At 44.6% G+C, this 13228-nt stretch overlaps 1 protein-coding gene across 2 annotated transcripts in view; it reads left to right on the forward strand.

Moving 5' to 3' along the window:
- The first annotated feature begins 199 nt into the window (after positions 1 to 199).
- ERLIN1 (ER lipid raft associated 1) overlaps positions 200 to 13228 on the forward strand; it is a 63321-nt gene continuing 50292 nt past the window's right edge. Inside the window, exons 1-2 of one of the 2 annotated variants that reach the window (XM_067538622.1) lie at positions 200 to 339; positions 11148 to 11271. In XM_067538622.1, the coding sequence (XP_067394723.1) occupies positions 11159 to 11271 (113 nt within the window). In that variant the 5' untranslated portion in view covers positions 200 to 339; positions 11148 to 11158. The other variant, XM_067538628.1, reaches the window with a different exon arrangement.

Raw genomic sequence — 13228 nt, forward strand, 5'->3', positions numbered from 1 at the left:
AGCACAGTTTAACAATGGAGGCCAAAACTGTTGGAGAGCATTGGCTTTTCCTGGGTCAGACCACTTTTAAAAATCGTTAAAGGGTGTTGTCAATCCCTCCTGTCCCACCGTGTGACACTGCCCAGCCCCGTCCCCGCCTCGCATTCCGTAGGGGGCTTCTTTCCACTACGCGAATCCGTGACGACTGGTATTTTGTTCCTGCTGCCTTGCCGTAATTAACTTGAGGACGAGGTCCAGCTAGGGCTTCTGTTCGGTGATTGGCTGGTAGGAGGCGGAAGCGAGCGGCCGGGCGTTAGTCGCGACGTCTCGGGGCGGCTTGTGAGGGGCGGCGCTGAGCAGGTACGGGGGGGGGGGGGCGCGCGGCGGAGTCAGGGACTCCCCTCGGAGTCGCCACACGCCCGGGCTGGCGCGTCTCGGTGACAGCCCGGCTGCGAGGGGAGCGCGCTGCCCCTACGGCTCTCCACGGGCCCCCGCTCAGCGCCGAGCCTGCCCTCCGGGCTGCTGCCGGGGAGGAGACGGCGGAACTTCTCCGGGCTTCTCGCTTCCGCCGCGCGGCGGCCCGGAGCGCTCCCGCTCGCCTGACTCCCGCAGCCGCTGGCCGCGCTCTGCGGAGGGGCCCCGCCGCGGCTCATCCTGTGGCGCGTGGTGCGGCGCTGCCCCCCGGCCGGCTCCGTCCCGGCCTGCTGCCGGCTGGGTTCGAGCGGGCCCCGCGGTGTCTGCGGGAGGGAGCAGCTGGGGGCGGCCGGGGACTGCTCCGGAGGAGCCAGGTACCTGCTGCGCCGGGGAAGAGCTTCTCGCAGCAGCGCGCCCGTGGTGAGGCGGGCGGCAGAATGCGCCGCCGGGCAGACGTTCAGCCCCTGCCCTGAGACACCCCCGGCGGGCCCGTGTCAGCCGCTCCGGCTAAGGGGCTGGTGTTTAATTGCGGCGGAGGCCTTCGGACTTTAGGTCTCTGCGAGGTGGGAACTTGCGAGCCAGGAAACACCCCGCCCCATTAAACAGCTTCTTAGCCCGCTGTCCTCGAGCCCGAGTCAGCTGGCACGGGGCAGCCCTAGCCTGAGAGCCCCGCAGAACAGACCGAAACAGCAGGCGTCATTCCTAGTTACAGGGCCCCTGGCGTGTTTCCAGGAGAGGCTGTGGTATTGTGAGGGAAGGGGTGAATGTTCATGTGGCATTGCAGATGGAAAGTGCTTGATGTTCTGCAGAGTTTTAGTAGAGGCTAGTGGAGAAACTCCAGACTCTTTTTTTTGTGGTAGGTGTGGTGACTAAAGCGGCAATCCATATCTCTGGCTGTAATTGGGGCCTTTTTAATCATGGAGAGTCTGGGGGTGTGGTGCTGGTGGGAAGGAGTGTGAGCACATGAATAGTAAAGAGCTCCTTAATCTACCACCAGCTGATGGTGAAATGTTCTGGAAGAGGGAATGTTCTACCATGGCTCCCTATCGGTGCTTGCTGAGACAAGCAATCATTACACCAAAGTTCTGAGCAGCACCTATTATGTCCCTAGAGTTGTCTTGTCTGCAGATACAGGAAGACAAGACTGTGTATGAGTTAAACTGGGGTCATCCTCACAATCTGAGCCACTAGAAATGTAACTTTTTCAAACAAGAGAAAAGCATAGATTCTGCAAAAATAGAAGACGAACTTCTCCCCTTCCCACCCAAAAACACTCACAAACTTTTGGTTGTCAGCCACTCCTCTTTGGAGCCCTTTCATCTCATACTGCTCTTATTTGCACCAAGCTAGTCATCACAGCAGCCCTCAAATGGGAAAGGATGATTAACTGGACACAGATTGTTAAAGGAAGTGTACAGGTTAGTCCAGGAAAAGGCTGTTTAGACACCTGAGCTGGATGAGGAACTTGGAGAAAGGCTCGTTAACACCGTTGTAGGTACTTCTGCACCGTGGGGCAACAGTTGGCATCAAAGAGTTTTCTCCTTGCCCTGCTAGAACCCACAAGCTGGAAAATGGTTTCAGTTCTGTGAGATGACTATTTGGAAGTGGATAGTCTTGCTGGCCTCTTTGAAATTGTGTGTGTTTAGATTTTTGCCTGTTCTTTCCTGCCACCTCTCAGCTGTTTGGCTTCAGTAGCCTAATCAAGGCATCTGAGAGCTTAGGCTGTACTTTTTGATCAAAGTCCTGGTTTTTTCAAAGTAAACAAGTCCGAATCTTAACCACTTCTATGCCTGTTTGAGGGAAGAGCAGATGGTATCGAGAATATTTTTTACAACAAAAAAAGGTCTGAAGTCCTGTAACTCAAGAGTTTTCTCAAACTATTTAATCCCATTTGGGTAGAGATGACACGTGGCAATTGCAGTCCCAAATGTGGAAGTTTTGGGATATTTTAGAGTGTGAGCTCTCCTCTTTAGCACAAACTCTTGCCACTGACTGACTGGGGAAAGGCAGTAACTCTGCCTGCAAGAGGCTTTTCCATAATTAGCCTGTCCAAAGATTCTTTCACCTTCCTGCACTGGCTTCTGTTGGAGATAAGATACCAGACGAGAAGACAGCTCTAGTGTGAAAATTGCTATGTTCCTAATGAAAACTCTGCAAGCTTAAATTTGCTGGGTGAAGGAAAAAAGGGTCTACCCTTTTTAGCTCTTTGATGTATAAATAGAAGTGTTTAATTACAAATTTTGGTCTTTTTTACCTGGTGAGCTAGTATGTTTCACACATTGTGTGAAGGTAGCAATTCCTGAGCCAACTGAGAGGAAGGGGTTTTTAGTCAGGATATATAAAATTTAGTTTAAACTCATTTAACTGACACAGTTGAGAAGGAAGATCCCTGAAGATTCAGTACCCGGCTTCTCTGCTTACAGCAGCCAACTCTTTTCCCATGTTTTTGACTCTTTAAAGAGGCCTTCAGCAAAAGCAGAAAAGGAAACTTATTATTTCTAAAGATAAAACTAGCACTGCACTTGCCCTTTTGGGGGAGAGAAGAAAATATACATACAAGCAAAAAAAGAAGCAAAAAAAATGCATAAACTAGGTGACTTTTTTTGCAGGTCACCTTAATATAGGTGTGACTGACAGTCTGCAGTAGCAAAATAAGAACAGCTTGATGAGGGCAGCTACACACTCCTTCCTGTATTCAAAAGCTTAATTCCATTGTTTCAAAAATCGCACTAAAATTAATGTCCAAGTTCATTTAGTGTAGAGGCCAAGATACTTAACAAACCAATTAAGTACTGAACCCTCGATTCTTCTGTCACTTTGCCAGTGTAACTTCCAGTTCCCTGGATAATTTAAAGCAGGGTGGATAAAAATCAATGATTTAAAAAAAAAAATTAAAAAATGGATTTTTTAATTTAAATCAGATTTTTTTAAAAAATCAATAAAATACTAAATTTCTTTGTCATTTAAAAAATAAGTTACAATTAAATCTCATCACAAACATGCTAAACCTACATTTACAGTCTCATAAAAATTAATTAATGGCTCTAGTCTGTCCAGCCTAACTACCAGCTCTTGATTCTTGAAAGTTCTGGGCTTTCAGTTGCTTTTTCTCAGCAGACTAATGTCACATGTGCAAAGAAAGACACAGGCTGGATAGGATTGTTGTTGTTCTGTGCTTATGTGGTGGTGGAGCTGAGCCAAGCCAGGCAGAGGAGTTCGTTAAGACACTGTCTTAAAGGCAGAGAGACAAAGGACGGAGACAGAGTAGAAAGGAACAGTGGCATCGACTGGAAAGAAAAAGAGAAGACATTCAGTACACACACAGCTTCCTATATTCCCCCCACACTTTTGCTACAAAAAAACTGTCATGGCTTCTGGGTGTAAGAGAGACCCTCTCTGTGAATATTTTGAAGAAATTCCTTCCTTGGGTAAAATAGGAAAACGTGTCAAGTGTAAGCAGTGCAAGAAGGAGATACAGGACCTAGTTGCAAGAATGAAACATCATAATGAAAATTGTTTATTGGGAGAAAATGATGTGGATGAAGATGTGGATATGTCTGAAGAACAATGTGGATCAACTTAAATAATTCACTTTTCACTTTACAGTGCATCATTCTTCAAGAATCTCTCTGCCTTTTAGTGTAAGTGTGATTTAACTAGTACATTTCTAATTTTTGTTTGCTATGTTGGATGTTGCTAGAAAAAAAAGTGTAGCTCAGTGAATCCTTATGGCTTGTTTAATTAGCTAACTAGGTTTAGAATTGATCACCCAAGTATACGATACAGAAAGCTGCAGTAAGAGAAATCTAGAGTTGCCAGTTGCCACTGGGTGTCATTTTCTTATTTTATATTACATAATGCATGCCCCTTATTTTGGAACATCATGGCCACAGACCATAATGATGATGCCATAAGTCTATTCCCTATTTTACTTCAGCATAACTCAGCTTTCCCAAGGGAACCCCATCCTATACTTTTTTTCTCAAAAAACAGAAGTGCCAATGAGTTCTATGGGGCTTACTCCAAAATTAAATGCACTCTAAGTGCAGTCAGCCTTAGCTTTTTTTGGTCATTTGGAATTGGATCTGCATCCCTGCTGAAAAAAATGTAAATGATTAACTGAATTATAGAGTGAGAAGAATGACTATTCAAAATCATTTTTGAATTTTGTTTCAGGATTCCATTTAAGCATAAGAGACTTTGACTGTGATTGTCTATCTGCAACAACTTCAGAGTCATCCGTTGGTACTTTTAGCAGCAGTGCTACAACTAAACTTATTTCAGACAACAAAATATCAGTAGCAAGCAAAAGGTTTCAGTCATCCAGTAAAACCACCACCATGGAAGGGTTTGTAGTAAGGACCAGCAAATACCAACAAGACACCAGAGATGAAAAGATTGCTTGGTTCATTTATGCCACAAATCCTTCTTTTCACATTAACAATAAACACTTCATTGACATGGTTGAGTCCTTACGATCAGGCTACACTCCACCTGGGAGAGCAGACATTGGTGGAAGGTTGCTACAGATACAGTGATGATGTAGATCATAGATACAGTGAATGAGAAGGAACTTGAACAGTGCGCAAGAAATACTGAGGGGAAATTTGCCAATTTAAGCTTTGATGGGTCGAGCAATGTACACAATGATCCAGTAATGTGTGCCTGTGTGACAACAGAAGATGGGGTTGCATATCTTTCAGAAACAATAGATACATCGGGAAATGCCCACACAACAGAATATTTAAAAGAAGTGGCAGTGAAAGCTGTAATCAACTGTGAACAAAAATTCAACTGTCATGTGCGCAGTTTTGTCACAGACAATGCTGCAAACGTGGCAAATATGAGAAGATACTTAGAAGAAATGGAAGGATGCTCCTTAATAACATATGGCTGCAGTGCCCATTTAATGCATCTTTTAGCTAAAGACTTAAGTACGTCTTCTCCAGGAATAAAAGAAAATGTTGCTGAAGTCGAAAATACTTCCGTAACAACCATTTTGCTTCAGCTTCACTGAAGAGAGCAGGATGATCCAAACTAATTCTTCCTCAAGATGGTCGATGGAATTCTGTGGTTGATTGTATTGAACAATTTATTAAGAACTGGCCTATTCTCATAAAACTTTGTGAAGAAAACAGTGATAAAATAGATGGAAATATCTCATCCAAAGTATCTAACATTGGATTAAAGAGGAATGTAGAGGATATGCTCAGTATACTGAAGCCTATATCCATAGCCTTAAACTTCAGAGAAATTGTTGCTGCGTTGCTGATGTTGTCTGAGTGCCTTCCAAATTTCAAGAGACACTGAAGAAAGAAATACTTCACCAGAAGGTTAAACTGCAGGCAATAAAGAAGCAAATGGATCAACCACTAACTCCATCTCATTTTCTTGCAGACATTCTCGACCCCAGATATAAAGGTAGATGCATAACTGCCGAAGAAGATGATGCTGCCATAGCATCGGCATCTCAAAATCACTCCTCAGTTATGCCAGTCATAATAAATTTCAGGGCTGGAGCGGAACCATTTAAACAGTACATGTTTACTGATGTTCTGAACAAAGTCGCTCCCCTGAATTGGTGGAAATCATTAGCCAGGTACCTTGAAATAGAATTCCATCAGTTGCTAAGCCAACTTTTCACCACAGTAGCTTCCTCTGCAGACACAGAGACTATTTTCATCATTTGGTATTATTCACTCAAAGCTAAGAAATTGACTGGGAGTTGAAAAATCAGGAAAACTCAAATTTCTGCTTCAGTCTATGAATAAAAATTACAGTGGGAGTGGGGAAGATGAGAGCTAGTTGTAGAAGTTTTAAGGACAGCATACGTTTAGTGTTGTGATGACTTGTCAGAGTTGTTAAACTTTTTTTTTTTTTAATTTTCGAATTTTGAGGATAGCCGGCAACTCAGGAGACTGCAGCAGTGAAACATTTATGTAACATTTAAGATTTAGTTTAATAAAATATAAGTGCTATTGTGTTTGTGTGTGATTTAGTTCTTACCATTCCTAATGTACTGCTACTGCATCTGCAGCTTGACACAGGTAATGAGTATTATATACTCTTTTCTAAATTAATAAAAATTGTTACCTAAAAAATTACACAAAGTATACCCTCCTAGATGTTGTAAAATGCTGTATTGAGTTGTAAATTAACATGTTTTAGTGATCAGATTTGCATCATTGTTTAAGAAATATTTGAAGACGTATCAGTGGGAAACTTGATTTAAATCAATCCACCCTGATTTAAAAGGGCATTGTCAGATGCACACAGATTTCTTTTTTCAATTTCCTTATCTGTTATTAATAACGTCTTAACTGACAGAATTTTGAAAATACCAAATTCGCTTTTAGCTGCTGCTTAGACAATATAAATGGGTGAGTCAGTTTCTGATCTGCTCCCCCATTGCATTTGGTCACGAATCTGCAATGTTCAGGCTACAAATGCTGCAGAACATGTTGTTCCTTTAAAAAAGCTTTTGTGAGAATAGAGAAGGGGAGAGGTTTCCATGGAGACATGTCTGTTGATGGAAGGCCTTGTTAAACTAGATTTGTTTTCAGAACCTAAATATTGGGCCTAAATCAATTTTGCAATGTCATTTTAGGCCCATCTACACTACAAGTGCAGCCATATCACAAGAACCACTTAACATACTGTTGTCCCCAGTTGTGGTTGGAGCATGACTTTGAAAAGTTGAAGGTTGAAGCAGGACCTTAAAAGGATATAGTCAAGAGTAGTCCTTGTCACTGCAGCTTTAGGCAGCTTGGTGTTTCTGTGGAGGAGCTTGGAATGCAGGACCCATGGATATGACTCCTTATTTAAACTGAGCTAGTGGAGGAGCCAGGCTCTGGAGTGATGTCCTCTTGAGTGATTGTGTTGCTAAGACGGTGGGGTGAGTGAGCTGCTGCAGTGAGTGAGCTGAATCAGTTGGAGCCTTATGTTGGTGAATTTATGTCTAGATCCAATGTTACGGTAATCTAGTTGAAAGGTCACCAATGCCTATGTCACTTGTGGTTGGGCCTAAGGCTGACCAGCGAAGTCAGGTGTAGATGGAAGAGGACCTTTCCTTTCCACAGCCAGAGATCTATGAAAAGGCCAGGATGGTGTTTATAGGCTTGACTATCTGAGGGGAGGCAATATGGTGGCAACATGTTCTTCGAAGCATTCCCTCCACTGGCATTGCCTCTATCTAAACCAGATTTAGTTTCGTCTGTTCTTCATCCAGCCACTATTTCCTCCAGTATTTGGGGAGCTGGATACCCTCCATGTATTGCTGAGTCTATGATGTCCTATGATTTTACTGACTTGCTCCGTGCAACCCATTTATCAGTAGTATGGATCCCTATGATATTCCACAGGAGTGGGCTGTGGAGATGGAAGGATAGTTTCCCATCATAACTCTTGTGGTTTAGCCTAAAAGGAAGGATTGGATTGGGTTTTTTTGTGCTCTTGCACGGACCTGCTGCATCTCTGAAATAGGACAGCTGCATTCTATGAATGACAGTGCAAAAGGCCTTACAGATCCACCAGTCATAGTATGGCTATACACCAAAATTCAGGGATAAGAAGCAGTCTTCAGTCAGTCAGCATGATCTAGCTCTGTCATGCCCTTGCTTGAAGCCTGATTGGGAGAGATCTGGGTCATTGGCAGTGGAGTAGGAGACAGCTCTTTACACAGAAATAGGAGGTTGGATTCTGAGCAGTGGGTTGTGAGAGAGTTTCTTAAGTACTGGTTGCATTTGGAGTCCTTTCTGAGGTATGGTAGAATTTCCTCCCCAGAAGGAATTGGTTGCCACAGGATTTCCTACAGAGCTTCTGGGACTTCCTCTTGTGCCAGTTTGAGAGGAAGGGTATTGTGTTGTTGGGCCTGGTTTTGTGACTGGTTCCTGACACTAACTGCTCAAGACTTTACTGTGGATTGAGCACATAGTTAAGGGTCTCAGCTACACAACAAAAATGCAGATGTGCTTTAGCTACGTTGGGGGCACAAGCGTGGCTCCTTTGATGTGCCTGCCTGTATTTCTACTGCAAATGGGCCCTTATTTTGTGTTCTTATTTTTTTGCAGCTGTTTATGCCACTGAAACTCGAACATAAATTTGTTCTGCCCACCTTGCTCACTTAAACACACACAAGGGAATGTTTTGAGCTTTTAATAGAATTTATTTTTAACACCAGAAGTGATTCGTGATAATCTAGTCTGACTTCCTGCATAACGCAAGGGAGCCTAGTGACTCTTGTATCTAAGACAACAACTTGTATTTGAGCTATAACGTGTGTTCTGAAAAGACACCCAGCCTTGTTTAATATTCGCCAAGCAATAGAGAATCCAGCACACCTCTTGGTAACCTTTTTCAGTGGTTAATTACACTAATAGTTACATTTGTGCCTTGTTTCCAGGTCTTCTGACTCTTGTCTCTTGTTTTTCCTTTGTCTGCTAGTTTTAATAGCTATTTTTTGCCTGTATAGTTAAGTACAGACTAATTTATCTTATCAAAATGAAGTTTAATAGATTGAGCTCCTTTAGTCTCTCACTGTCAGGCAGGCATTTCAGACCACAAAGCATTCTTGTGGCTCTTTTCTGAAATCTCCAGTTTGTCAGCATCTTTTTTTAAATGTGGCATCAGAACTGTAAATATCTCATCAATGTGGAATATGAAGTAATCTCACCTCCCTACTCCTCCTTGCTATTCTCCAATTTAAACAGCCACAAATTGCATTCACCTTCATAGAGCACTGCACTGGGACCTCATGCTCAACTGGGACCCCAATATCCTTTTTAGAACCTTGCCTTCCATAAGTCTTCATCCTGTACTGTGTGACCTACAGTCTCAATTCATAGATGTATGAAGTATTGAAATGCATATTGTATGTTTGTACCAAGTTAAATATATTGCCCTGTATAAGTGCTTTGCGCTTGTAATTACCACCCACAATTTGTCATTTGCAAAGGCCCTCAGCAATGATTTCATATTTCCTTCCAGGTCACTGATAAAGGTATTGAATAATGTTGGGGCAAGAACTGATCTCTGTGGAATGTCAATAGAAAACATTGTCCCTGGACACTTATTCCCAATTACAGATAATTGTTTGCAACCTATCAGTTACCCACTTTTTAATTCATGTAATCCATTTTTAATCAGAATGTTGTGCAGTGCTAAGTCAAATGCTCTCAGAAGACAAAAGTGTGTCAATAGTTAATTTAATTTAATCAGTCAAATTTGTAATTTCAAAGAACTGTATCAAGTTCATGTAAAAGATCTATTTTCTGTGAGAACATGTTGATTAGAATCAATTATATTTCCCTCCTTCAGTTCTTTGATAGTCCTGTATCAGACATTCCAGGATTGATTTCTAGCTAACTGGTTTGTATCCTATTTTATACTAATTACTCTGAAGCCTTGGCACAACAGTGGCTTTCTTGCAGGGCTCTAGAACGTCCCCAGAATTCCAAGATTATTAAAATTTAACATTCGTTACTGTCATGATAGTGAGTGTCATGTGAGGGGAGAGAAGAACAGGTTGGAGAAGGATGTGGCGACAGGAGTGTTCTGAGCTGGCACTGTCTAGATCTGCAGTACGTGCACCACGTGGGGTACATAGACTGTGATCAGCAGGTATATGGGCTGATTAAAAACAGAAAGACACTTCAGTCTTTATTCTTGGTTCAGTAAATGAAAACATACAGAATCATTTAAAGAACATGCGAGGCATGTGAGAAGCACCACATGTCTATTTAATTTGGGTTAATTTGAAGTTATTGAAAACAAGGAAACTCACAGACAAGAACAGAGAATTAATGTACCCTGATCATAACTGGCTGTGAATTGTGCAGCAGTACTGATGTTGCTTTTGAAGCAGGAACATAGTTACAGGGAGGGGCACACAGATGGAAGGGGCACTTCCCCTTAATTTCTGTTCAGGGATGGATAAAATAATGTCTCCATTGTTCACCCTCCCAAAAAACCAAGGATCTCTCTCTCTCTCTCTCTTCTCCCCCCCCCCCCCCCAAAAAAAAATAAAATAAAAAAATTTGTGAGTGTCTAGAGGAGCAGCGCTGACGATACTCCTCCTTCCCCTTTCTGGCTGCTGAGCTGAGTGACTGAACAGAGGAGGCAGCTGCAGAGCAGCTTCCTGCCTCTTGGTGCTGCTATGTCTTGCTAGGCTGCAGGAGACACACTCCAATTCAGATGACAAATGTGTTGCAATTGCTCTTGAATTTTAGATGTAGTACACATGGTCTTAAAACATGGGAATGGTGGATTTAGCTGGGTGGTGCTAAGAAGGCTCGTGCCTCTGAGTTGAGACCATCTTGGTACAACTGAGTGGGCAAAGCTTTAAAGCAGTGGTTCTTAAAGTGATCTGTGAAACTCTTGAGGGGCCAAAGGGGGGGAAGACCGGGTTGTATAGTGCTGGTCAGCCACATGGTATTAATGCTTTCTCTTCATTTCTAGCTGACAAACCACATTAAGTGAAGCTTAAAATACATGCAGTACTCTCCTGATATTGTCCATGTAAGCACCAAGTAATTGGTATACGATTGTCATGCAGCTGTGAGCAGGAATGGAAATGGTCTGTGATTGAGAATGGGGAGAGTGTCTGAAACATTCTCTGTCAAGTTGTGGTCTGAATTATAAAAAGGCTTGGGAGATTCTGCTATTTAGAAAAATCCATAGGCGAGGGAGGGATTGGGGAATCCTGTTCAGACACTGACAGCAACATTAGTGGATGACCATGTGTCTTGTTCCCACAGATGACGTTAGCATGACTATGGCCCAGCCTGGGGCGGTAGTAGCAGCTGCGGTGGGAGTCCTGGTTCTCCTTCTCTACTCCTCCATTCACAAAGTTGATGAGGGCCACCTGGCAGTGTATTACAGGTACTGTTCTTATGAGCACATCTAAGGTTCTCACAGTGTAAGCAACATTATGGTTCATCCAAGGAAGGTCTTGTGTAAGAGATTACCTGCTCCATGTCCCTTTCCTTGGCCTCATCTCAGGATGGACAAGGCCACTATTGCTAACTTAAGAGGTAAAAAATTATTATATTAACCTAATAATCATGATATTAAAAAAAGTCAGTGATTTCTAGTCTGTCTGAATTTTGAACTCCTCTGTCATCCTAGTCTGCATAAAACAATTACAGGGTTAAAATTCAGCTTTAAATGCATACAGACAGAGGCTCTTGTTCCCCCACTACCCAGAGCCTTTCCCACATCCTTGTGTGCTTGTTCCACAACTCCCTTTCTTCCCACACCACTATGCACCTAGTCCCCAACTCCCTCACTTCCCCTGCTAACCAGTGTCCTTCCTGCATCCCTGTACACCTGATATGACTCCCCACTCCTTCCTGCACCCGCAGTGTGCCTGATCCTCAACTCCCCACCCTTCTCTGCTATCCCTGGGTGTCTGGTCCCTGCCTAATGCCCTGGCTTAGAGTCCTTCCCTGCTGCTCTGTCTGCCTGGTCCCCACCTTTCACCACCCTTCCGCTGCAGGAGGCCAGCTCCCAATTCTGCCAAGGGAAGCAGTGGGAGCAAAAGACCTAACTGGCTTCAAGACTGAGCTTAATAAATTTATTGGGAGGGGGTTGGTATGATGAGACAGCCTACAATGGCATGTAGCTGATCTACAGCTGCTAGCAGGAAATATCTCCAATGGCCAGTAATGGGACACTAGATGGGGAGGGCTCTGAGTTACTACAGAGCATTCTTTTCCAGGTGTCTGCCTGGTGGGTCTTACCTACATGCTCAGGGTCTAACTGATCACCATATTTGAGATCGGGAAAGAATTTTCTCTCTTTGAGTGATTGCTCATATCCATTCCAATATAGGTGAGTGTGCGCCCCGTGCACAGATTCCCGGAACTTTTTTCCCTTATCAAGCCCTGTAGGGTCAGCTCAGGTGCCCCCTGGAATGCCGCGCTCATGCCATGACACATAGGGCACTGCTGACCCCGCGGGCCCTCAGTTCCTTTCCGCCTGTGACTGTTGCTGGAACGTCTGCCTCTTGCATAGCGCAAGTAGCCTTCCTTAGCATTCTAGTGTGTTTCTTTGTTCAGTTGATTGTTGATAGATCACAGTGATGATAGAGAAAGTTAGTAGCCCTTAGGGGCTACAGTAGAATCATGCCTGGCTCCACCGGCTTTAAAGCCTGCACTGTGTGTGCAAAAGTCTTTCCAGTGAGTGACCCTCACAATCGCTGCCTCCGATGCCTCGGAGAGAAGCATAGACGAGAAAAGTGTAAGATCTGCAAGGCCTTCAAGCCGCGGACCCAAAAAGAGCGGGACGCCCGGCCGAAGGCTATCCTGATGGAGTCCACGCTCTGCCCAGACTCCGAGCCATCGTGATCGCTGGCGGCACTGAGCATCTCCTTGGTGCGGAGCGCTCCGCCGGCACTGAAGCCTGAGGTGCCAAAGAAAAAGTGGTGGCCCGAGGCCACGCACATGGACTCCTCCCTGCAACCGGTACAGCAGGGAGCGATACAGGAGATGCCCCAGCAACGTGCTGTGGAGGTTACTTCGGCACCAGCATCTCCTCGCAGGGAGCCTCCCCCGACTCCTGGGGCTGAGGGAGCGCCCCTGCAAGGGCCGTCGATGCTGGAGGCTTTCACGGCGGCACGTGCCCTCATGGGCCTGCCCACACCTCCGTCCCCCTCGACCGAGGGTTCCGGGACCGGCATCTCGGGGTAAACCCCGATGGGTGGAGGAGACAGGAGTCGAGGTCTCCCCCCAGACAGTCAAGGAGGGTTGAGAGTGCAGGCTCCCCTCCTAGCCCCGACTCAGAGTAATCGAGCTCCTCGACACCGCAGCACCAAGGGCGGTCGAGAGGCACACATGCG

The sequence above is a fragment of the Emydura macquarii genome, unplaced genomic scaffold, assembly GCF_026122565.2.
Source record: "Emydura macquarii macquarii isolate MOO-44397 ecotype Brisbane River unplaced genomic scaffold, CSIRO-AGI_Emac_v2 contig_67, whole genome shotgun sequence".
NCBI classification, from domain to species: Eukaryota; Metazoa; Chordata; order Testudines; family Chelidae; genus Emydura; species Emydura macquarii.